At 51.1% G+C, this 26,098-nt stretch overlaps 1 protein-coding gene across 1 annotated transcript in view; it reads right to left on the bottom strand.

Moving 5' to 3' along the window:
* Window positions 1–7,292: 7,292 nt before the first annotated feature.
* Window positions 7,293–26,098, bottom strand: part of LOC119974261 (sialic acid-binding Ig-like lectin 14) — a 119,588-nt gene continuing 100,782 nt past the window's right edge. The window contains 4 exon segments of the mRNA XM_038813031.1: window positions 7,293–7,400; window positions 14,371–14,478; window positions 15,022–15,097; window positions 16,327–16,423. Coding sequence (XP_038668959.1) covers window positions 7,293–7,400; window positions 14,371–14,478; window positions 15,022–15,097; window positions 16,327–16,423 — 389 coding nt within the window.

Below are 26,098 nucleotides of genomic sequence, written 5' to 3'. Positions count from 1 at the left end.
TCACAAGTAGGCTTCAAATGAAGTTACTGTGAAAAGCCCCTAGTCGCCACATTCCGGCACCTGTTCGGGGAGGCTGGTACGGGAATTGAACCGTGCTGCTGGCCTGCCTGGGTCTGCTTTCAAAGCCAGCGATTTAGCCCTGTGCTAAACCAGCTCCTAGTGGAACCTGACCAGTCTAGCGGAGGAAGTTAAAAAGGACCTACAGAGGTGGGACACACTCCCGCTTTCCCTGGCGGGGAGAGTGTAGACGATCAAAATGAACGTACTGTCAAGGTTCCTCTTCCTGTTCAGATCCATACTGATTTTTAATCCCCAAGACCTTTTTCCAAGAAATAGACAAAATGATTATGCCATTTGTGTGGGGAGGGAAAAATCCAAGAATCCCCAAACAGTACCACAAAGGAGCAGAAGCATGGGAGGCCTGACGCTCCCAAACTTACAATACTACCACTGGGCACTCATGGCAGGGAGAGTGAGGGTGAAGGAACCAAACACGGAATGGGTTAGGATGGAGGAGGCCTCCTCTACAGGAATGACTCTCCAGCCCTCGCCACGGCAACACTCCCATCCCCACCAGCAAAACACTTAACCAGCCCAGTGGTGATAGCAACTCTGAGAACCAGGAATCAGATGAGGCAGCACTTTGGTCTAACCAAAGTGTCCACCATGGCCCCCATCTCCAGCAACCACAGGTTTCCACCAGTCATGCTCGATGCCATCTTTAAGAGCTGGAGACAGGATGGGGAGACACTGACGGTTAGGAACCTTTACACGGGGGGAACTAATGGAATGACTGGAACTATCGAACGGACAGGAACTCCGACATCTGGAAGTCAAAAACTTTCTCCACAAGGAGACGACAATGTACCCAAGGTAGGTGTTACTGGACACGGACAGTCTGGGAAAGGGGAACTGTGGGGACATATACAGATGACTTTTAGGAAGGTCACGTGCCCCACTGGACGAAACAAGAGGAAAATGTGGGGGGGGGGGAAGAGCTGGGGACAGAAATAGGGTGGGGACACTGGGGCGAAGCACTGAGCAGGGCCAACTCCACCTCCTCCTGCGCAAGACTCAGCCTCATGCAGCTAAAAGTGGTGCACAGAGCATACCTGACATGAACGCGAATGAGCAGGTTCTTCCCAGAGGTGGAGGATAAATGTGAACGGTGCCAGGGAGGTCCGACCAACCATGTCCACATGTTCTGGGCCTGCCCCAGGCTTATTGGATTTTTGACAGACTTCTTTGAGGCAATATCCAAGGTTGTGGGGGCGGATGTGGGCCGTGTCCGAGAATAGCAGTCTTTGGGGTATCGGACCAGCCAGAACTACATATGGGGAAGTGGGCTGATGCCCTTGCGTTTGCTTCCCTAATTGCCGGCTGGAGAATCCTGCTCAGCTGGAGAATCCTGCTCGGCTGGGGATCAGCAGCATCACCCACAGCTGCAGGCTGGCTGGCAAACCTGGTAGAATTTCTCCACCTGGAAAAGATTAAGTTCACCATCCAAGGATCTGAAGATGGCTTTCACATAATGCGCTGGCTATTCACCAACCTGTTTCAAGACCTGTTCAAAGCCAACAATTGATAGAAGGGGATGGGGATTGATCCTTGGGAGCTACCGGGATCACAGAGAACAGATATAAATGAGAGGGGGAGAAACAGGGGGTGTGGGAGAGACCTGAAGGAACAACAAGGGGGAGGCCAGAGAGCAGCAGATACAGGGACAAGAGGGCTCAATACAAGGGCACACGGAAAAGAACCGTCAAAAGCAGACAACATGATGGGAATAGGAAAAAAGATGGGAGGGAAGGTCAAGCGACAGGGAGAGGGAAGGGAGAAGGAGGGCACTACCCACAGATACACATCAACCACCCACGGTGAAGTAAGGGGCCTAGGATAAAACCCTGAAACAGCGAAAGAAGAGAACTAGGGGAGAAGGGGTGGGGTGTATGGCTCGGGGGAGGGGGGTGTGGCTAGGAGGGAGGTGTAGCTACCGAAAAGGAACAATATGTAAACTGTAATTGTGTTAGTCACTATTAGAGGTATTACGGTACCCTGAATAATGCTGTAAGGCCATTGGTGTGGGAGGTACCCGAGACTGCAGTTTCATTGGTTAAGCCTGCCTTAATTGGTTAAGCCTGCTGGTTCCGTAAGGCGGAGTATAAGAGCCCGTGTCTCCCCAGCAGCTGCCTTCTGTACCTGCGCTGCTGGGGGAAACATCTAGTGCAATAAAGCCTTCAATTGTCTCCAATCTCGCTTCTGGAGTTACTGATTGTTCATCAATAATCGTCTCATCTATCTTTCACAAATGTACAGTGTAAAAATCTAAAACTTCAATATAAGTATTTTAAAAAAAGAGACAGGAAGGTTTGTATGGGCTGGGGGCTGTCACAGATAGGGAGGGCTGAAAGAGTTTTAGAAGATGTTACAGATAGGGAGGGTTATAGGGGCTGGAGGCGGTCACAGATAGGAGGGGGGTTGTAGGGGCTAGGAGAGGTTACAGAGATAGAGAAGGTTGTAGGGGCTGGAGGAGGTTAGAGGGATAGGGAGGATTGTAGAGGCTGAAGGAGGTTACAGGGATAAGGAGGGTTGTAGGGGCTGGAGGAGGTTACAGAGATCGGGAGGGTTATAAGGGTTAGAGGAAGTTACGGAGATAGAAAGGGTTGTAGATGGTGGAAGAGTTTACAGAGATAGGGAGGGTTGTGGATTCTAGACGAGGTTACAGAGATAGGGTGGGTTGAGACTTCCAGTGAGTATTCACACATCAGATGGCTCTCCTCCAGAACACAGTAAAATAGGCACCTTTGGCCACATTTAGCTCAGAAACTTGGACACACATGTTTTGAAAAGGCTGACTCATTCTCGGAGTGTCGGCAGGGAGAGGGATCGAGTCACCAGCTCGGGAACAGAGTCTGGAGCGGGGACTGAAAACAATGGGCTTCCATCGTACTGATTACTAATTGGAGGAACCTTTTGCTCATTCTCTACGGGAAAAAGGGGAATGGATTAGGGAAATGAAAACATGTTCAAGGGCTTTGGAGAGGAAAGTGGTTGGAGATAGGACAGGAATATCAAGGTCAATGGAGTCAAGGATTGTTTCTTTGAGGAGACAGCGGTAAATTTGAATGAGGGGCCCCACAGGAGAGAGGACCATTAATAATTGTGGACAACATGGAAACCGGGAGGGGGAGTTGCATGGTCAACGGTTTAGTGGGAGGGATGAGGAGCTCGCTCTCATAGGAAGGTGGTTTTCAGAGAGGGCATTGTTATGGGCCAGAGTTTAGAGAACCCCAAAGTGTATCATGGAGTTCATCTGACCCACAACTTTTACTAAATTGTGGTATGGGGAGCACACAGCCCACTCGACAGGTGTGGTACAGCAGAAATGGAAAAGTATTTTTAAAGCAAAGCAATGTTTATTCTATGAACACAAGTTAACCTTCTTAAAACATACAGTGAACATCTTAGCAACTATTAATTCAAATACAACCCCCAAAGACTACAACACTAAATAATCCTTTAAGCTTTCCTTTTAACATCCATAAGACTTCAAGACATCTTTTTACAGAAAGACATCAGGCTTAACTTCATTACTGAGAACAGTTACCACGTTGAAATCAGCAAATGGACATTCAGAAGCTTGCAGAGATTCATACATCCTGCTGTGATTGTAGCTTCTCCAAAACTAAAATGAAACCAAACCCACCCTGCAGCAAAAAGCCTAAAGCGAAAGTAAAAAGCTGACAGCCCAGCTCCACCCACTCTCTGACATCACTGCAGTAATAAACATCCATTTCTTAAAGGTACTCTCACATGACATGCATTAATTCATTTACAGGATGTGGGCAGTGTTCGCTAAGCCAGCATTTATTACACACCACTAATTGCTCTTGAAAAGATGATGGTGAGTCACCGTCTTGAACCGCTGCAGTCCTTGTGGTACAGGTGCACCCACAGTGTTGTTGGGGAGGGAGTTCCAGGATTTTGACTCTGCGACAGTGAAGCAATGGCCGATATATTTCCAAGTCAAGATGGTGAGTGGCCGGGCGGGAAATTTCCAGGTGGTGGTGTTTCCAGATATCTGCTACTTTTACCCTTAGAGTTGACAGAGATTGGCCTTGATGAGTTCCTGCATCTTGTTTGTTAGTGATGGAGGGAGTGAAAGCTTGTGGAAGGCATGCTCATCAAGCAGAGCTATCTTTACTTGGATGGTGTAGTTGGAGCTTCACTCATCCAGGCAAGTGGAGAGTATTCCACTACATTAGTGACTTGTGCCTTGTGGTGGGCAGGATTTAGGGGAGGTCAGGAGGTGAGTTAATCACCGCAGGATTCCCAGCCTCTGATTTGTTCCTGTAGCCACAGTATTTTTGTGGTGTAAGGGCCCTTTCATGTTGATTCCCTTTTCCTCCCTTTCTTTATTTTCGCTGTTATCATTTTGATCCATGGATGCTTAATGGACATCTTTAAGTTGGACAAGGAAAGAAAGAAACTCAAAAGACAAGGAAAGAAAGAAACTCAAAAGAGAACCCAGACTTTTCGTCACCTGAGTGGGACCCAGTTTGATTGGTTGGCTGGTGGCCGTATTCTGTCAGGTAAAAGGCAGAGATTGTGTCCTGCTGTGTCTGATGATTTTCAGAGAGCCTGGGGAAGGATAGTTGGATTCCTGGGCAGTCAGAGGAAAGGACCTGCTCTCTCTCTTTCACTCTTGTTTTTCTAGTTTGGAGGGTAGCGAATGTAACCCCGCTATCCAAAAGGGAGGTAGAGAGAAAACAGAGAACTATAGACCAATGAGCCTAACGTCGGTAGTAGGGAACTTGCTGGAGTCAGTTATCAAGGATTTCATAGCACAGCATTTGGAATGCAGTGATGTAATCAGACAAAGTCAGCATGGATTTATGGAAGGAAAATCATGCTTGACAAATCTACTAGAATTCTTTGAAGATCTAACTAGTAGAGTTGACCAGAGAGAACCAGTGGATGTGGTTTATTTAGACTTTCAGAAGGCTTTCGACAAAGTCTCACATAGCAGATTAATATGTAAAGTTAAAGCGCATGGGATTACAGGTGGTGCCTTGAGATGGATAGAAAGCTGGTTAGCAGTCAGGAAGCAAAACGTTGGAATAAATAGGTCTTTTTCTGATTGGCAGACAGTGACTAGTGGGGTACCGCAGGATCTGTGCTAGGACCCCAACTGTTCACATTATATATCACTGATTTGGACAATGGAACTCAATGCACTATCTTCAAATTTGCAGATGAGACAAAATTGGGTGGGAGGGTGAGCTGTGAGGAGGATGCAGAGATGCTTCAGCGGGATTTGGACAGGCTGAGTGAGTGGGCACATGCATGGCAGATGCAATATGATGTGGATAAATGTAACGTTATCCACTTTGGTATCTATAATATCAGTGACCCAGAGCCGGGATCGAACCTGGGACCTCAGCGCCGTGAGCGGTTGTGCTAACCACTAGGCCACCGTGCTGCCCAGGTATCTATAATAGAGGTTATCCCCTTCTGTTTTATAAACTGAGTGTCATCGTCATTTGTCCACCGTATATGGGTTAAGACACATTGTGGTTTAGCCAGGGGCAACAATAGAAACAGGAGGAGGCCATTTCGCCCTTTGAGCCTACTCCGCCATTCATCATGATCATGTCTGATCATCCAGTTCAATACCCTGATCCTGCCTTCCCCCCATATCCCTTGATTCTTTTAACCCCAAGAGTTCCCGGATGGCCTGGAGATGCCATTTTGCCTATGTTCTTTGCAACAAACTGCAAAGTCTTATGAAGTCTGCAAAAACCAGGGCTGCAACTTTGTTTGATCTGCTCTATAGTCTGCTTGTCCATAAACGTGACCACTTTCCTAGCATCCCTTGCTGGGACGCCATTTTAGGTGACCACATTATTTTCTATGTTGCACCAGAAATGGTGTACAGCTGCTGTATTTCTGAAACTGCAGAGACCTGAATGAATCTACAGAGAAAACCATTACAGACTGGAAACAGAAATCTCAAACTGAAAGTATGGACTGAAGAACGGAGTGCTCGGAAAAAACCATTGGAAACAAAGACTCTTATCCTTTTACTTATTATTTTACACCCCTCTTTTCCCCTCGGTTTGTTTATCTTGTGTGTGTGTATAAAGGGTGGGGGTGAGTTTAAGTAGGGGGGTTAAGAATTAGATAATAGTTAACCTGAAATGAAAATCGCTTATTGTCACTTCAATTAAGTTACTGTGAAAAGCCCCTAGTCACCACATTATGGCGCCTGTCCGGGTAGGCTGGTATGGGAGCCTGTTGCACTTATTGCATATTTAATTATACTTATTGTTATTAATAAACTTAATTGTGTTTAAATTTACAAACCTAGTGACTGTAGTTATTGGGCTGTCAAGGACCAAAGATTTTGGGTGTTTTTCATTTATTCGTTTCAAATGTGTTCTGACTCTGGGTCAAGTGGGGCTGGAATTGACCGTACACTAGCCCAGGGCGTCATAACAATAACAATTACAGTTCAGTTTCTGGTCAATGGTAACCCTCAGGATGATGATAGTGGGGGATTCAGCAATGGTAACGCCATTGATTGTCAAGGGGCGATGGTTAGATCCTCTCTTGTCAGAGATGGTCATTGCCTGGCACTTGTGTGGCACAAATGTTACTTGTCACTTGTCAGCCCAAGCTTAGATATTGTCCAGGTCTTGCTGCATTCGGTCATGGACTGCTCCAGTATTTGAGAAGTCGGGAATGGTGCTGCACATTGTGGAATCATCAGTGAACATCCTCATTTCTGACTTTATGGTGGAAGAAAGATCATCGATGAAGCAGCTGAAGATGTTTGCATTGGTTAGCACCCTGAGGAACTCTTTCCCGGATCAGAAAGGAGAGAAACAAGAGAAAAATAGTTCTTGGGCAGAGGAGCGGGGGAGATCAGTGAAGTTTGGCCCAGTGGGCTAGTGAACGGGAGGGATCTAACACAGGATTGAATTTGCCTATTCAGTGATCTTTTGTCCATTCAATTATCTTTCCAATCAGAATGGCGAGAAGGATGTTTCCAACAGTGAGAGCCAAGCCTGAATGAGCATGTACAAAATGAAACCATCAGATAGATCTTCATTCAGCTCTGAGATAACAGCATTATGAAGAAATTACATCTGATTATGTCAGGTTGTGTAGAACTATTCCTTGGGAGTGAGGACATGCGGTTTTGTAGGAAGATAAACTTGGAGAAAGTTTTGAATGATCCTCCCTTTTGGTGCTCTCCACACACTTTGTGTGCCTCATCCTTGCTCGGTTTATTCATTTGCATAAACAGAAAACTCATCAAAATCACAGTTTGCGTAGATATCATCCATTTGATGTGTGTTGACTTGATGGTTCAATTTAATTTTCACATCTTCCTTCTGTAGAGAAATGAAATGATCAGAGTGATGATCAGAGTGACCTGCATTTAGTGTTATCTTGCCCAGTCGCGGAATCACATCCCATGTTGAACTCTGTGTTCTGAGTTTTGCAAACTGGGTGCAGTCAGTAGTTTCAAACAGCTTAAGGGACACACTTTTCGATAGCATCCATCAGCCTTTGGACCTGTGACATACATACCCGGCATCACAGCGGCATTGAAATTCATGAAGCGCATTCCTCATTTGTGTGACAGGCAGAACGTCTGTTTGGCTTCACAGCAGTATCCTGTTAGTGGCGATTACCACCCATGTGGCTAAAGCATATATGAGTGCTTCTGTGTGTGAGTAGATGTGTGTGAATGCATTTGTGGGAGTGAGAGTGTGCGTGTCTGCGAGCATTCCGAGTGAATGGTGTGTGCATGCTAGAGTGTGTGAGTGCGTGTGTGTGGGAGTGAGAAAAAGAGCGGGTGAGTGTGCGAGAATGATAGAAGTAGTGAGAGGGTGAGTGGGTTTGTGGGAGAGAATGAGTGCGAGAGATTGAGTTAGAGTGATAGAGTGAGTGAGTGTGAGTAAGTGTGTGTGTGAAAGTGAGTGAGTTAAAGAGTGAGAGTGAGTGAATGCGTATGAGGGAGTATGTGTGAGTGATAAGTGAGTGAGAATTAGAGTGTTAATGAGTCTATGTGTGTGTGTGTGTGTGTGTCTGTTCTACCCCCAGTCTCAAGTTTCTCATTCTCACCACCACACCCACACACAAACACACCCACACACTCTCACATACACGCCCTCATACACACACACACACATTCTCACACCTATACCCATATACCCTCACACACACACTCTCAAACATACACCCACAATACCCCACACATACGCGCACACACCACGCACTCCCCCCCCCCCAACCACCAAACACTCTCAAACACTGGGCTGGATACTTCTGTCCCACTTGCCGCAAGATTGCCACAGGCAGGACACGGACCATGTTGGGGGGGGGGGGTGCGTGGCCAGAGAATCCCGCCCTTTCTCTCACAAACCCGCATACTCTATCCTACACACACCCACCCACTCTCTCTTACACACAGCCACACTCTTCCCTACACATACCCACACACTCTCTCCCACATACACACTCTCCCCTACACACTCTACCCTACACACACCCGCATACTCTCTTACACACAGTCGCACTCTCCCCTACACATACCCACACTCTCTCCTACACACACACACACTCTCCCCTACACACACCCACACACTCTCTTCTACTCATACCTACACTCTCCCCTACACACACCCACACTCTCTCCTACACACACTACCCTACACACACCCGCACACTCTCTTACACACAGTCGCACTCTCCCCTACACATACCCACACACTCTCTCCTACACACACACACTCTCCCCTACACACACCCACACACACTCTTCTACTCATACCTACACTCTCCCCTACACACACCCACACTCTCTCCTACACACACCCACACACTCTCTCTTACACACAGCCACACTCTCCCCTACACATACCCACCCACTCTCTCTTACACACACACACACTCTCCCCTACACACACTACCCTACACACACCCGCACACTCTCTTACACAGTCGCACTCTCCCCTACACATACCCACACACTCTCTCCAACACACACACACACTCTCCCCTACACACACCCACACACTCTCTTCTACTCATACCTACACTCTCCCCTACACACACCCACACTCTCTCCTACACACACCCACACACTCTCTCTTACACACAGCCACACTCTCCCCGACACATACCCACCCACTCTCTCTTACACACACACACACTCTCCCCTACACACACTACCCTACACACCCGCACACTCTCTTACACACAGTCGCACTCTCCCCTACACATACCCACACACTCTCTCCTACACACACACACACTCTCCCCTACACCCACCCACACACACTCTTCTACTCATACCTACACTCTCCCCTACACACACCCACACTCTCTCCTACACACACCCACACACTCTCTCTTACACACAGCCACACTCTCCCCTACACATACCCACCCACTCTCTCTTACACACACACACTCTCCCCTACACACACTACCCTACACGCACCCGCACACTCTCTTACACACAGTCGCACTCTCCCCTACACATACCCACACACTCTCTCCAACACACACACACACTCTCCCCTACACATACCCACACACTCTCTTCTACTCATACCTACACTCTCCCCTACACACACCCACACTTCCCTACACACACCACACACTCTCTCTTACACACAGCCACACTCCCCTACACATACCCACCCACTCTCTCTTACACACACACACACTCTCCCTACACACACCCACACTCTCCTACACACACACACACTCTCCCCTACACACACTACCCTACACGCACCCGCACACTCTCTTACACAGTCGCACTCTCCCCTACACATACACACACTCTCTCCTACACACACACACTCTCCCTACACACACCCACCCACTCTCTCTTACACACAGCCACACTCTCCCCTACACATACCCACCCACTCTCTCTTACACACAGCCACACTCTCCCCTACACATACCCACACTCTCTCCTACACACACACACTCTCCCCTACACACACTACCCTACACACACCCGCACACTCTCTTACACACACCACACTCTCCCTACACACACCCACACTCTCTCCTACACACACACACTCTCCCCTACACACACTACCCTACACACCCGCACACTCTCTTACACACAGTCGCACTCTCCCCTACACATACCCACACACTCTCTCCTACACCACACACACACACTCTCCCCTACACACACCTACACACTCTCTCCTACACACACACACTCTCCCCTACACACACCCCACACACTCTTCTACTCATACCTACAGTCTCCCCGACACACACCAACACTCTCCCCGACACACACCCACACTTCTCCTACACACCCACACTCTCTCACACACACCCACATACACTGTCCTACGCACCCACACACTCTCTCCTACACACACACACCCTACACACACCCACACACACTCTTCTACTCATACCTACACTCTCCCCTACACACACCCACACTCTCCTACACACACCCACACACTCTCTCTTACACACAGCCACACTCCCCTACACATACCCACCCACTCTCTCTTACACACACACACTCCCCTACACACACTCTCTTACACACAGTCGCACTCTCCCCTACACATACCCACACACTCTCTCCAACACACACACACTCTCCCCAGACACTACCCACACACTCTTCTACTCATACCTACACTCTCCCCTACACACCCCACACTCTCTCCTACACACACCCACACACTCTCTCTTACACACAGCCACACTCTCCCTACACACACCACACTCTCTCTTACACACAGCCACACTCTCCCCTACACATACCCACACTCTCTCCTACACACACACACTCTCCCCTACACACACTACCCTACACGCATCCGCACACTCTCTTACACACAGTCGCACTCTCCCCTACACATACCCACACACTCTCTCCAACACACACACACACTCTCCCTACACACACCCACACACTCTCTTCTACTCATACCTACACTCTCCCCTACACACACCCACACTCTCTCCTACACACACCCACACACTCTCTCTTACACACAGCCACACTCTCCCTACACATACCCACCCACTCTCTCTTACACACAGCCACACTCTCCCCTACACCTACCCACACTCTCTCCTACACACACACACACTCTCCCCTACACACACTACCTTACACACACCCGCACACTCTCTTACACACAGCCACACTCTCCCTACACATACCCACACACTCTCTCCTACACACACACACTCTCCCCTACACACACTACCCTACACACACCCGCACACTCTCTTACACACAGTCGCACTCTCCCTACACATACCCACACACTCTCTCCTACACACACACACACACTCTCCCCTACACACACACACACACTCTCTCCTACACACACACACACTTTCCCCTACACACACCCACACACTCTTCTACTCATACCTACAGTCTCCCCTACACACACCCACACTCTCCCCTACACACACCCACACTCTCTCCTACACGCCCACACTCTCTCCTACACACACCCACATACACTGTCCTACGCACCCACACACTCTCTCCTATACACACCCACCCACTCTCTCCCCTACACACACACACTCTCTCTCCTACACACACCCACACTCTCTCCTACACACACCCACACTCTCTCCTACACACACCCACATACACTGTCCTACGCACCCACACACTCTCTCCTACACACACCCACCCACTCTCTCCCCTACACACACACACACACTCTCTCCTACACACACCCACACACTCTCCCCTACACACACCCACACACTCTCTCCTACACACACCCACACACTCTCTCCTACACACACCCACCCACTCTCTCCCCTACACACACACTCTCCTACACACACCCACACACTCTCTCCTACACACACCCACACACTCTCTCCCCTACACACACACTTTCTCCTACACACACCCACACGCACCTGCACTTTCTCCTACACACCCACACACTCTCTCCCACACACACACACTCTCCCTACACACACCCACTCTCTCCGATACACACCCACTCTCTCCCCTACACACACCTACACACTCTCTCCTCCACACACCCACACCTACATACACCCACACACTTTGTCCTACACACCCACTCACTCTCTCCTACACACACACACACACTCTCTCTCCTACACACACCCACACACTCTCTCCTACACACACCCACACATTCTCTCAAACTCTGTCACTCACACAGAATCACTCTCTCGCTCACACTCCCACACACACACACTCGCATATTATCACTCTCACACACTCTCACAAACAGTCACAGGCACACTCACTCACATACATGAAGGGCTTAACGGTAGCACAGCGGTTAGCACTGCTGCTTCACAGCTTCAGGGTCCCAGTTTCGATTCTTGGCTTGGGCCACTGTCTGTGCGGAGTCTGCACATTCTCACCGTGTCTGTGTGGGTTTCCTCTGGGTGCTTCAGTTTCCTCCCTCAGTCCAAAGATGTGCAGGTTACGTGGATTGGCCGTGCTAAATTGCCCTTAGTGTCCAAAAATGTTGGGTGGGGTTACGGGGATCGGGTGGAGATGTGGGTTTAAGTAGGGTGCTCTTTCCAAGGGCTGGTGCAGACTGGATGGGCCGAATATCCACCTTCTGCACTGTCAATTCTATGAAATCTATGAAATTCTACACCTGCTCTCTCACTCACACTCTCATACTCACTCACACATACACATTCTCTCTTCCCCACACCTCACACACACACACTCTTAACACACTCTCACACATGATTTCTCACACTCACTCACAGATACACACACACTCTCTTTCACTTACACAGACACACACTCACACACACACACACGCTAATACATTCTCACACATGGTCTCTCCCACTCACTCACACGTACACAGACTCTAACTCACTGACACAGGCACACATACACTCTCTCACACACACTTCCTCTAACACACCCTCACACATGCTCTCTCACACTCACTCACACATACTCTCATTGACTCACACACACATACAACCTCTTACACAAATAGTCTCACACAAATAGTCTCACATACTCTCTCACTCACACACACACAGACACGTATACTGAGGGTTAGTGAGCGAGAACCCTGAGATTGGGAGTGAGCGACATGATCAGAAAATCTCACGAAATATCCGAATCGTGTTTCATGTTGATGTAAAAGTGTGGCGCGATTGTCCCCCCCCCTCCCTCAGCAGTGACGTAATGGGAATCCCAAAGTTTACCGTCAGGAATGTTGTTATAGTTGATTTACATATCATTATCAGACCTCTCTGCAGAAATCAAAACTCCCGGACCATAGGAAGAAAATCTATTCATATTGGTGTGAGGCAGACCGCTGTGAATTGTGGCTGGTCTCTCACCTGGAGTGAAGACCTCCCAGAGGAGCTCAGGTGTGTGCATTGCTCAGAGGGACGTGGGCCATGCGGAGCAGTGTACGGAAAGTGCCGTGGGACGTGCCCGTACAGTGCCAGGGGGCAGTGCCCAAACAGTGCCAGAGAATGCCAGGACGCAGTACCCAGACAGTGCCGGGGGCAGTACCTGGACAGTGCGAGAGAATGCCCGAAGAGTGCCAGGGGGCAGTACCTGGACAGTGCGAGAGAATGCCCGAAGAGTGCCAGGGGGCAGTACCTGGACAGTGCTGGGGGAAGTGCTTGGATAGTGCTAGAGTGGAGGGCGTTGCATGGTGAGGGGATTTGAACATTTGAACAGGCAAAATTCCACCCTATGTCTCTGTAGTGAGAATTAGATCTAAATCATTATCCTCTATTAATGCCACTAATTTATCTATCTTATTGCAGTTGCTTCACGCATTCAGATAAAGAACCTTTAATTTAATTTTTCTACTTCTATTTCCAGCAATAACCTTATTCGTGAATGCAGGTATTTTGTTAAACTCTCTCTCCCCCTGGTCCAAGTCTGCTTGCCTTTACCACAGTAAGAAGTCTTACAACACCAGGTTAAAGTCCAACAGGTTTGTTTCAAACACGAGCTTTCGGAGCACGGCTCCTTCTTCACCTGAAGAGCCGTGCTCCGAAAGCTCGTGTTTGAAACAAACCTGTTGGACTTTAACCTGGTGTTGTAAGACTTCTTACTGTGCTCACCCCAGTCCAACGCCGGCATCTCCACATCATGCCTTTACCACAGCACTGTACAGATCTGATATCTTGACCTTTTTCTTTGAATTGCTAAGTCTCTCTTGACCTGATTCATGTTGGGTTTGGTTCGACTGTGCCAACCATCACAAGAGACATGACTGGAGTAAGCACATCGACGAGCAAGTAACTGGAGTGGCTGAGACGCTGAGTATCCTGACGTGTGTAACTCACCTTCTGATTTCCTGGAGCCACAGATAGCTCACAGTTTTCACAGGCTGGATCCTGATATTCATTGACACGACAGTTCAACTTGAATTTCTGTTTCCCATCCTTTCTCTTCTGTAATAGAAACAAAAATGGACAGAGTGACAAATCAACATGATGTGTATTTGGTGTTGGCTTTGATTATTGGGGGAGCGAGTTCCAGATTTCAACATCCCTTTGCATGACGATATCACCCTTGAATGACCTGGCTCCAATTCTGATAATCTGCCCCCTGCTTCTGGAATGACCCAGTACCAACACCCTCCATACACCCCATCACAGAGTAAATAGTCTTCCTCTAACAACACTATAAAATCCCTGAATCATCTTAAATCCTTCAATTAGATTATCCCTTCTTTACCTGAGGGAATACAAACCTTAAATGTGCGATCTGTCCTCGTCCGTTGCACTGGGAAAATGTTCTGTATGACGGACTTGAGCCTCTCGCCCAGAGTACCCAGAGGAAACCCAAGCAGATGACGGAATTGAACCCAGGCTCCTGGTGCTGTGATGCAGCAGTGCTGACCACTGTGCCACACCTTGCCTGCCTGTTTAAAGTCACATCAACAAAAGGCAAGTTTGCTCGTGGAAATTAATTCCAATCGTTTTGTTACTTACCGAGGACATGTCCAACTGCTTTTCTGGGGTGCAATTGATAACACGTTCAGCTTGGGCTCTTCCTGTGCAGCTTCTTCTGTATATTTAATTGGAAAGGGTTAATGTGAGGCATATCAGGAATTGGGGAACAAGTAAAAAGCCTCTTATTGGGGGACTTGTCTTCTCTCCTAAGTAAACTTTTAACCCTTTATGTCCTGACTCTGTGACATGGTTTCACGGTAAAGCTGGGCAGTCGTTGGCATCGTTTTAATTCACTATTCACTCCAGATATCGAGGTTGGTCGTCAGAAAGAGCAGATGTTGCTCAGCACTCTTAAAAATGTGAGAAACAGGGCAGCACGGTAGGCATTGCTGCCTACGGCGCTGAGGACCTGGGTTCGAATCCCGGCCCTGGGTCACTGTCCATGTGGAGTTTGCACATTCTCCCCGTGTCTGCGTGGGTTTCACCCCCACAATCCAAAGATGTGTAGGATAGGTGGATTCGCCACGCTAAATTGCCCCTTAATTGGAAAAAATAATTGGGTACTCTAAATTTATTTTTAAAAAATGTGAGAAACTGGCAAGGTGTAAGACCGAGACAGAGAGAGAGGGAATGAGAAGGAGAGCAGAAGTGAAGAATGTCAAGAAAGTGAAACGAGGAAAATGGAAAGAGATTGCACCCACTGAAGAAAGGTTTGCATTTATACAGCACCTTTCACCTCAGGATTTGGTGATAAATGTTATAGTCCAAAGTGACAGTCCCAGATACTGATTGAGGGCTGTATTGGTGGATGAGATATTCAACCGAGATATTCAACCAAATGTTCTTGTGAAAGATTCCACGGCCACTGTTTCAGAGAAGAAATGAAATGAAATGAAAATCGCTTATTGTCACGAGTAGGCTTCAATGAAGTTACTGTGAAAAGCCCCTAGTCGCCACATTCCGGCGCCTGTCCGGGGAGGCTGGTACGGGAATCGAACCGTGCTGCTGGCCTGCTTGGTCTGCTTTAAAAGCCAGCAATTTAGCCCATTGAGCTAAACCAGCCCCTCAAGAGTGAGGGGAAGTGCTCCCCAGTGACCCAAGGTCAAAATGTATCCTAAACTAACATCACTGAAGAAATAAGATCTAGGTCACTATCACTTTGCTGGTTGTGGGATCTCGCTGTGCACAAATTAGTGGCTGCGTTTTCTATTTTACAACATTAAAAAAACACCTCATTGTTTCTGATCAGCTGTGGGACATGAAAGGTGAGATTCAAATGCAAGTTCTTTCTGCAGAAAGTGAAGAGCGAAGCAAACATGTTGAGAAACAACAAATTAAACTTACTTTCCCACACACTTGAAGATGAAAAATCCACTCAGTCCAATGCACAAAGCGATTCCAGCTCCAAGCAATCCTCCTTTCCATTCATTGGAATTTTGACCTGTAAAAACAGCCAATGAATGACTCCAGTACAGTTTTAGAATGGCTCTCAGGTGTCCATGTTGTCATTCTGAACTTGTGAAGTGACTTCTGTCTCAATATGCAAGGTCTCTACAAGTATAATTTATCTCTTTAATATTTATATATAAGACCATAAGAAATAGAAACAGGATGAGGCCATTCAGCCCTTGAGCCTGCTCCGCCATTCAGTAGGATCATAGCTGATCTGACATTCCTCACGTCCGCTATCCTGCCCTTTCCCATAACCCTTGATTCCATTACTGATCAAGAACCTATCTGTCTCAGCCTTGAATATACACACGGACTCTGCCCCGACAGCTCTCTGTGCCAAGAAGTTCCAAAGCACTTCTTTTTTTTTAATAAACAATTTTATTGAGGTAGTTTTTGGCTTTATAAACAGTTACAGACATCATCAGAAAGGAAGCAAAAAAGGCAAAAATGTGCAAACATCCACGTACTTTCAATACTTCCACCGTAACATATTGCACAAGCCCGCTCCCCTCCCACCGGTACTACCCGCCATATTTTCCCTCCTACTCTACTCTAACCCCCCCCCCCCCCGCTGACGCTCACTCTCCCGCAAAGAAGTCAATAAATGGTTGCCACCTCCGGGTGAACCCCTGCACAGAACCCCTCAAGGCGAACTTGATTTTTTCCATCCCCAGGAAACTCGACATGTCCGCAAGCCACCACTCAGTCTTCGGGGGCTTTGAGTCCCTCCACGCCAATAATATTCGTCGCCGGGCTATCAGGGAAGCAAAGGCCAAAACATCGGCCTCTTTCTCCCCCTGGACGCCCGGGTCTTCCGAAACCCCAAAAATTGCCACCCCTGGGCTCATCACCACCCTTGTTTTTAGCACCTGGGACATGACCCCCGCAAATCCCTCCCAGTACCCCCTCAGCTCAGGGCATGCCCAAAACATGTGAACATGGTTCGCTGGTCCTCCCGCGCACCTAGCGCATTTGTCCTCTATCCCGAAAAATTTGCTCATCTGAGCCACCGTCATATGGGCCCGGTGAACGACCTTAAATTGGATCAGCCCGAGCCTAGCACATGTCGCGGTCGAGTTTACCCTACTCAGGGCCTCTGCCCACAGCCCATCCTCCATTTCCCCACCTAGCTCCTCCTCCCATTTAAGTTTCAGTTCCTCTGTCTGGGACCCTTCCTCCCTCATGAGCACCTTATAAATACCCGAGACTCTACCCTCCCCTTCGTCCCTCCCAGAGACTATTCTGTCTAGGATCCCCATTGGCGGGAGGCGCGGGAAAGATGGGACCTGTCTACGAACAAAGTCCCGCAACTGTAGGTATCTAAAATCATTTCCCCTTACCACCCCAAATTTCTCCTCCAAGCTCCTCAAACTCGCGAAGCTCCCTTCCAGGAACATATCACCCACCCTTCCCGCCCCTGCTCGCCGCCATACTCGGAACCCCCCATCCATACTGCCGGGGGCAAACCGATGGTTGTCGCAGATTGGCGCCCAGACAGACGCCCCCATCTCCCCCACATGCCTCCTCCACTGGCCCCATATCCGCAGGGTCGCCACCACTACCGGGCTGGTGGTGTACTTGGCCGGCGGCAGCGGTAGAGGAGCCGTGACCAGGGCTTCCAAACTGGAGCCCCTGCACGAAGCCGCCTCCACCCGCTCCCAAATAGCCCCCGTACCCACCATCCACTTCCTTATCATAGCGATGTTGGCCGCCCAGTAATAATTGACCAGACTCGGCAAAGCCAGCCCTCCCTCGCTGCGGTTCCTCTCCAACATCGCCTTCTTTACCCGCGGAGACTTTCCCGCCCAGACAAAGCTCATGATCAGCCCGTTAACTCTTTTGAAGAAGGACTGTGGGATAAAGATCGGGAGGCACTGAAAAATAAACAAAAATCGAGGGAGGATTGTCATCTTTACAGTCTGCACCCTCCCTGCCAGCGACAGCGGGAGTGCATCCCATCTCCGAAACTCTCCCTTCATTTGCTCCACCACCCTGGCCAAATTTAACTTATGCAGCCTGCCCCAGTCTCGTGCCACCTGGATTCCCAAATACCGGAAATTTTCCTCAACCAGCCTAAACGGTAGCCCTCTCAATCTGTTCTCCTGGCCCCTTGCCTGGACCACAAACATTTCACTCTTGACCGTATTTAATTTGTATCCTGAGAACTGGCCGAACTCCCTCAGCATTCCCAGTATAGTTCCCATCCCGGCCACTGGGTCCGACACGTACAGGAGCAGGTCGTCTGCATAAAGAGAAACCCTGTGTTCAACCCCGCCCCTCACCATCCCCTTCCAACCCTCTGCGGCTCTCAGCGCCATCGCCAGCGGCTCTATGGCCAGCGCAAACAGCAGCGGGGAGAGCGGGCAGCCCTGCCTGGTCCCTCGGTACAACCTAAAGTACTCCGACACTTCTCTGTTGGTCCTGACGCTGGCCCTCGGGGCCTGATATAATAATTTGATCCAATCCACCAATCCCTCCCCGAACCCAAACCGTCCGAGCACCTCCCATAGATAGTCCCACTCCACCCGGTCAAAGGCCTTCTCGGCGTCCATTGCCACCACTACCTCCACCTCTCTACCCGCCGGGGGCATCATTATCACGTTGAGCAATCTCCTCAGATTGGCCGCCAGCTGCCGAACTTTCACGAACCCCGTTTGATCCTCCCCAAGCACCTCCGGTACACAGTCCTCCATTCTCCCCGCCAGTACCTTTGCCAGGAGCTTGGCGTCTACATTAATCAGGGAGATTGGCCTGTAGGACCCGCACACCTCCGGGTCTTTACCCCGCTTCAATATCAGAGATATGGTGGCTTGTGACATTGTCGGCGGCAGGGTCCCTCTGTCCCTTGCCTCATTGAAAACCCTCGCCAAGACCGGGCCCACCAGCTCAGAGGACTTCCTATAAAACTCTACTGGGTATCCATCCGGCCCCGGGGACTTCCCCGACTGCATGGCCTTTAGGCCCCCCAATACCTCCTCTACTCTAATCGGGGCGCCCAGCTCTTCCACTTGCCCCCCCCCAACTGTTGGGAATGTTAACCCGTCCAGAAACCTTTTCATCCCCTCCGGTTCTTCCGGCGGCTCCGAAGTATACAGCTTACGATAGAAGTCCCGGAATACCCTATTCAATTCTGCCGGATCCTCCACTTTGCGCCCCCCCTCGTCCCTCACTCTACCTATTTCCCTGGCCGCCTCCCTCCTCCTGAGTTGCTACGCTAACAGTCTGCTAGCCTTTTCCCCATACTCGTATACCACTCCCCTCGCCTTCCTAAGCTGTTCCACGGCCCTGCTCGTGGATAGTGCCCCCAGTTCCGCCTGTAGCCTCCGCCTTTCCCTGAGTAAAACCTCCCCCGGGGACTCCGCGTGCTCTTCATCTATCCGGCCCATTTCCCTGACCAATCTATCCATCTCTGCCCGGTCTGCCTTGGCTTTGTGGGCCCCAATTGAAATCAGCTCCCCCCGAACTACTGCCTTTAGCGCCTCCCACACGGTCGCCGCTGAGACCTCCCCAGTGTCATTCACCTGCAGGTAATTTTTTACACATTTCCGAAGCCTCTCGCAGATCCCCTCCTCCGACAGCAGTCCCACATCTAGCCTCCATTGCGGGCGTTGATAACTCGCTCCCCCGAACTGCAGGTCCACCCAATGCGGGGCATGGTCTGAAATGGTAATTGCTGAGTATTCCGTGTTCTTTACCTCCCCCATACAGTCCCTGCTTATTACAAAGAAATCTATCCTGGAATATACTTTATGGACGTGCGAGTAAAACGAGTAGCCCCTTCCTGTTGGCTGTCCCTCTCTCCAGGGGTCCACTGCCCCCATTTGCCCCATAAACCCTTTCAGCTCCCTTGCCATTGCTGAGAGTCTACCCGTTCTGGGACACGACCGATCCAAAGTCGGGTCAAGGACCATGTTAAAGTCCCCTCCCATTATTAGCTTGTGAGAATCCAAGTCCGGGATCTTCCCCAGCACTCTTTTAATAAAGTCCACGTCATCCCAGTTCGGGGCATATATATTCACCAGCACCACCCTTCTCCCCTCCAGTCTGCCCCGTACCATCAGGTATCTGCCCCCCCTGTCTGCAGATATGCCCTCTGCCTCAAATTGCACGCGCTTGTTGATCATGATTGCCACCCCTCTGGACTTCGAGTCCAAGTCCGAGTGGAAGACCTGGCTAATCCAGCCCTTCCTTAGCCTGGTCTGGTCTGACACTTTCAGATGTGTCTCCTGCAACATAATTACGTCCGCCCTCAGGGCCCGCAAGTGCGCGAACACCCGCGCCCTCTTAACCGGCCCATTCAGTCCCTTGACGTTCCAGGTGATCAGCCTGGTCGGGGGGCACATCCCACCCCCCCCACCCCGCCGGTCAGCCATAGCCTTTCTCGGGCCGGCCCCTGACCCGTGCGTCGCGCCATTCCTGGCCCGCCCTTTGGCTGCCTCCACCCTCGACCTCCTTTCCAGTGCCTATTTCAAGTCCCTCTCCCGTCAGCAGAGCAACCCCCCCCTCCCCTAACCCCATCCCCCGATACCCCCACCATCTACTGGCTGTAACTTCCCCCCCCATCTGACTTCCTTGACTAGCCAATCTGCTAGCCCGGTGACTCAACACTCCGGCGCCTTCCTGTCCCATTCCCCTTGTTCCCCCGTCCTCCTCCCCCCTCACTGGGGCAAGCTGGTTCCAGTGTCTTCCACGAGCTGCACAAAAAGCCCAAACAGGAAAAAAAAAAAAAAAACCATAAAAAGGGAAAAAACCACAGAGAAAAGAGAAAAAGCACATAAATGTCCATGCACAAAGGAAAGAGTCTCAAATGTTCCGCTTGGCCCCTTTGGCCCAGCAAACCGTTGAGCAGCGGTCCAGGCACATTCGGCGTTCCTTCCCACAAAAATCCTCGGGCCCTAACTCGCGTCCTTGGGGCCTCCTTTCGGGACCAGCCCCAGGTCCCTCACAAAATCCATCGCTTCTTCGGGCTCGGAGAAGTAGTGGTGTTGACCCTGGTGCGTGACCCATAGCCGAGCTGGGAACAGCAGACCAAACTTCACGTGCTTCTTGAACAGCACCTCCTTGACATTCTTAAAGGCTGCTCGCCGCCGAGCCACCTCCTGGCTTAGATCCTGATAAATGCGGAGAACACTGTTGTTCCACGTGCTGCTCCTGGCGCTCTTTGCCCACTGCAGCACCCGCTCCTTGTCCACGAACCTGTGGAACCTAATCACCATCGGGCGGGGGGGTCCGCCCGGCCGCCCCTGCCTTGCCTGCACTCTGTGTGCCCCCTCCAGCTCCAGCGGTCGTGGAAAGGCTTCGGCTCCCATCAGCTGCTTCAGCAGGTCTGCTACAAACGCTGCAGCATCAGCTCCCTCCACCCCCTCCGGGAGGCCGACCATCCTCAGATTGTTCCTGCGGACTCTATTCTCCAGCTCCTCCACTCTGTCCAGCAGTCTTCTCTGCCGCTCTTTCAGGCCGTCCACTTCTACCGCTGCAACCGTTTGCGCATCCGCCTGCTCCTCCACCGCCTCTCCCAGCTCCTTAACTTTAACATCCTGGGCGTCCATCCTCTGGTTCAGCTGATCCACCGCTTTCTGGATTGGGTCCAAGCTGTCCCGCTTCAGCGCTTCAAAACTGGACTTCATTACCTGGAGCATGTTATCCAGCGCCAACTGGATTGCTGAGTCCGGGGTCCGTGTGTCCGCCATCTTAGGTCCCAGGTAATTTTCTTCAGGTCCTTGTCTCTGTCCCTTTTTCTCCTTCTTCTTCTGCCTTCTGGAATCCCACTGTTCCATATGCCGCAGCCCGCTCCTCAGCGCCTTCGCTGCCGCTTTCCTTTGCCCAGCACCTTAAATTTTTCCCCCCTCCTGGGCATCTGAAGTGGGTCCAAGCTGTCCCTCCTCAGCAACTCCAAACTTTTTTTTTCCCTTTGTCCTGGAGGAAGGAAGGTCCGTGGGTCCGCCATCTTACCCTTCAGGTCAGCTTCCTCCTTGCCTCCGTCTCTCTCTCTTTATTCCTCACCTGCTGGCCTCCCACACTTTCATTTTCTGCAGCCCGCTCTCCTCTTCTATTCCCAGCAGCCTTTCTGCCGCCTCCGTGGTCCCGCTATCGTGGGGAAACAGCTGTTCAGGCCCGCCGGAGTGAGAGCCCACCGAATGTGCGGCTCACTCGGACATCGCCGCCACCGGAAGTCCCCAAAGCACTTCTTGCCACACAGACACGCAGAGAGGAAATTCCTCCTCATCTCTGTCATTATTCGAAGACAGAGGGCGCAATTCTCCCATCGGGAGACTAAGGGCGCCATTCTCCGCACCCATGCCGGGGGTGAGAATCGCGGGAGGGCCGGGCGAATCACGCCACGCTGCCCTGGCACCCCCCCGCGATTCTCCCACCCCACCCAAAATGGCGTGTCGCGTTTTGCGACAGGCCGCTCGGAGAATTGTCGCTTGCCGTTTCTCACGGCGACCGGCGATTCTCCGGCCCAGATGGGCCGAGCGGCCTGCTGAACCCGACCAGTTCACGCCGGCGCCAACCACACCTGGTTGCTGCCGGCGTAAACAGCGTGCAACCGGTGAGTGTGGGGCCTGTAGGGGGGCGGAGGGAGGATCGAGCCCCACGGGTGTGCTCAGCAGATGTCTGGCCCGTGATCGGTGGCCACTGATCGTCGGGCCGGCGTCTCTAGAAGACGCACACTTTTCCCTCCGCCGCCCCACAAGATCAAGCCGCCATGTCTTGCGGGGCAGCGGAGGGGAAGACGTAATCGCGCATGCGCGGCTGACGTCACTTCGGCACCGCCGGCTGCGTCATTCCCGGCACGCTGCTTTGACGCAAGCGTCAAGGACTGGCGCGCGGAATTCACGCGCCGCCGCTCCTAGCCCCTCCGGGAGGGGGGGGGGGGGGGGGGGGGAATAGGGGGCAAGGAGCGGACTCTGACGCCGGAGTGAAATACTCCGGGTTTCACTCCGGCGTCGGCTGTTTGTCTCCTGATAGGAGAATTCCGCCCTAAGTCCCGACGCTGGAGTGAAATCCAGAGTGTTTCACTCCGGCGTCGGAGGCCGCTCCCAGCCTCCTATTCTCCCGCCCCCGGAAGGCTAGGAGCGGCGCCGCGTCATTTACGAGCGCCAGGCCTTGGCGCCACCTAAAAGTGGTTGCCATCCTCCTTGCGGCCACTCCGCAAGAAGATGTCGGATGGATCTTGCGGGGCGGCGGAGGAAAGGAGGTCCTTCTTCAGAGAGGCCGGCCCGCCAATCGGTGGGCACCGATCGTGGGCCAGACCCCTTTTGAGCCCCCCCCCCGGTGCAAGAACACCCCTCCCCCCCCACAGGCCGCACCCCCCCAGCGTTCCCGCGCTGTTCCCGCCGGCAGCGACCAGGTGTGGACGACGCCGGCGGGAATCCGTTGTGTTGGGCAGGCCGCTCAGCCCATCCGGGCCGGGGAATCGGCGCTCGCCCGTTACAAACAGCGAGCGGCGATTCTCCCAGCGGCCAGCCATGAATCTCGCCGCGCCAGTTTGGGGGAGGGGGGTGGGAGAATCGCGTGTGGGTGCCGGGACGGCGTGGCTGGACTCACTTGGCGCCCGGGCGATTCTCCCACCCGTCAGGGGGTGGGGGGGAGGGATTCTGCCCAGAATGTCCAATTCATCTAACAAGCACGTCTGTCGGGACTTGTTGGGGGAAACCGGAGCATGTGGAGGAAATCCAAGCAGACATGGGAAGAACGTGCAGACTTCGCTCTGCCACAAGCCAGGAATTGAGCCTGGGTCCCTGGTGTTGTGAGGCAACAATGCTAACCACTGTGCCATCCTGATTCACCGATGCAGAGCCTAATGGACACCTTGGGGGAGAGGTGGGGCACCCTGTACCCTGGCCAATGAAGGAGGCTGCCAGCTGCCACCAATCACCATGCGCCTGGGCGCAGGTGGCAGAGGCAGTAAGCGCCACGAGCAACACCATCCGGACAGGCCTGCAGTGCCGTAAAAAACTGCACAACCTCCTCAGGGTGGCCAGTGTGCGTAGGCAGCACTGTATCCCTGGTACCAACCCCGAACCCACACAACCATAATCCTACCTCCCCCTCCTGCCCGGAGGGCAGTCGAATCCTCATCCTGCATCACATACCGGCTGCCCTATCCGGGTGCGCTGACCACTGAAGCTACCAACTACCCAACCCTGGGCTGCATGTATCGGGCTGTCTAAGACTGTGGATTTTTTGTTTCCCCCCCCCACACCATGAGAAGGTTGCACATAACGCAGGGAGCAGGAAAAGACTGGAGGGGAACAGTGATTTTGAAAACATCTGCACCTGGGTCAGTGCGGAGGCATTCTGCCTCGCTGGTCTCAGGGCCTGGCAATTGCTGAGGGGCTACACATGCGCAGAATGGCCGGCATTTGAAACCCACTTGCAGCCAACTTTTAAAAAGCCAGTTGCGCCACGGGGCACTTCTTCCTGCGATCAGGAACGTGACGCATCGCCCCGCGATTCGGAACACCACGATGCATTACTCCACGACCCTCCCGACACCCAGCCACAACCCACCACGGGTTTGAACCCCTAGGTTTAAAAATTACAGGGTGGCATGTGGCGCAGTGGTTAGCACTGGGACTGTGGCGCTGAGGACCCAGGTTCGAATCCCGGCCCTGGGTCACTGTCCATGTGGAGTTTGCACATTCAACCCAAAGATGTGCAGGTTAGGTGGATTGGCCAAGCTAAATTGCCCCTTAATTACAAAAAAAAATAATTGGGTACTCTAAATTTATTTGAAAAAGGTTTGAAAATTACTGTTATAGGCAGAGTTAATGATCCCACAACCAACTGATCAGATCAAAGCTCTGCAGTCCTGCCACATCCAGTCATGGTGGACAATTAAACAACTCATTGGAGGAGGAGGCTCCATAAATATCCCCATTCTCAATGATAAGGGAGTCCAGTCCTTCAGTGCAAGAGATAAGGCTGAAGCATTTTCCCCATCTTAAGACCATAAGATATCGGAGCAGAATTGAGCCATTCAGCCCATCGAGTCTGCTCCGCCATTCAATCAAGGCTGATCTGTTTCTCATCCCCAATTTCCTGCCTTCTCTGCATAACCCCTGATCGTCTTTTTAGTCAGGGGGAATCTATCTCTATCTTCAAGGCACTCAGTGATGTGGCCTCCACAGCCTTCTGCGGCAAATAGTTCCACAGATTCACCACCCTCTAGCTGAAGAAATTCCTCCTCATTTCTGTTTTAAAGGATCATCCTTGAAGTCTGAGGCTGTGCCCTCCGGTTCTAGTTTTTCCTACTGGTGGAAACATCTTCTGCATGTCCACTCTATCTCGGCCTCTTAGTATTCTGTAAGTTTCAATAAGATCCCCTTCATCCTTCTCAACTCTAATGAGTACAGAACCAGAGTCCTCAATCGCTCCTCATATGACAAGTTCTTCATTCCAGGGTTCATTCTTGTGAACCTCTTCTGGACCCTTTCCAAGGCCAGCACATCCTTCCTTGGATACAGGGCCCGAAACTGCTCACAGTACTCCAAATGGGGTCTGATCGGAGCCTTATACAGTGTTATCGGTCCGGGTTTACAGAACCCCAAAGTGTTTCATGGAGTTCAACCGACCCACAACTTTTAATATATTGTGGTGTAGGAAGCACATGGCGTACTCTCCAGGTGTGATACAGCAGAAATGGACAAGTGTTTTT

The sequence above is a fragment of the Scyliorhinus canicula genome, chromosome 12 (genome assembly GCF_902713615.1).
Source record: "Scyliorhinus canicula chromosome 12, sScyCan1.1, whole genome shotgun sequence".
Taxonomy (NCBI): Eukaryota; Metazoa; Chordata; class Chondrichthyes; order Carcharhiniformes; family Scyliorhinidae; genus Scyliorhinus; species Scyliorhinus canicula.
This window is presented reverse-complemented; position numbering and strand designations above follow the sequence as displayed.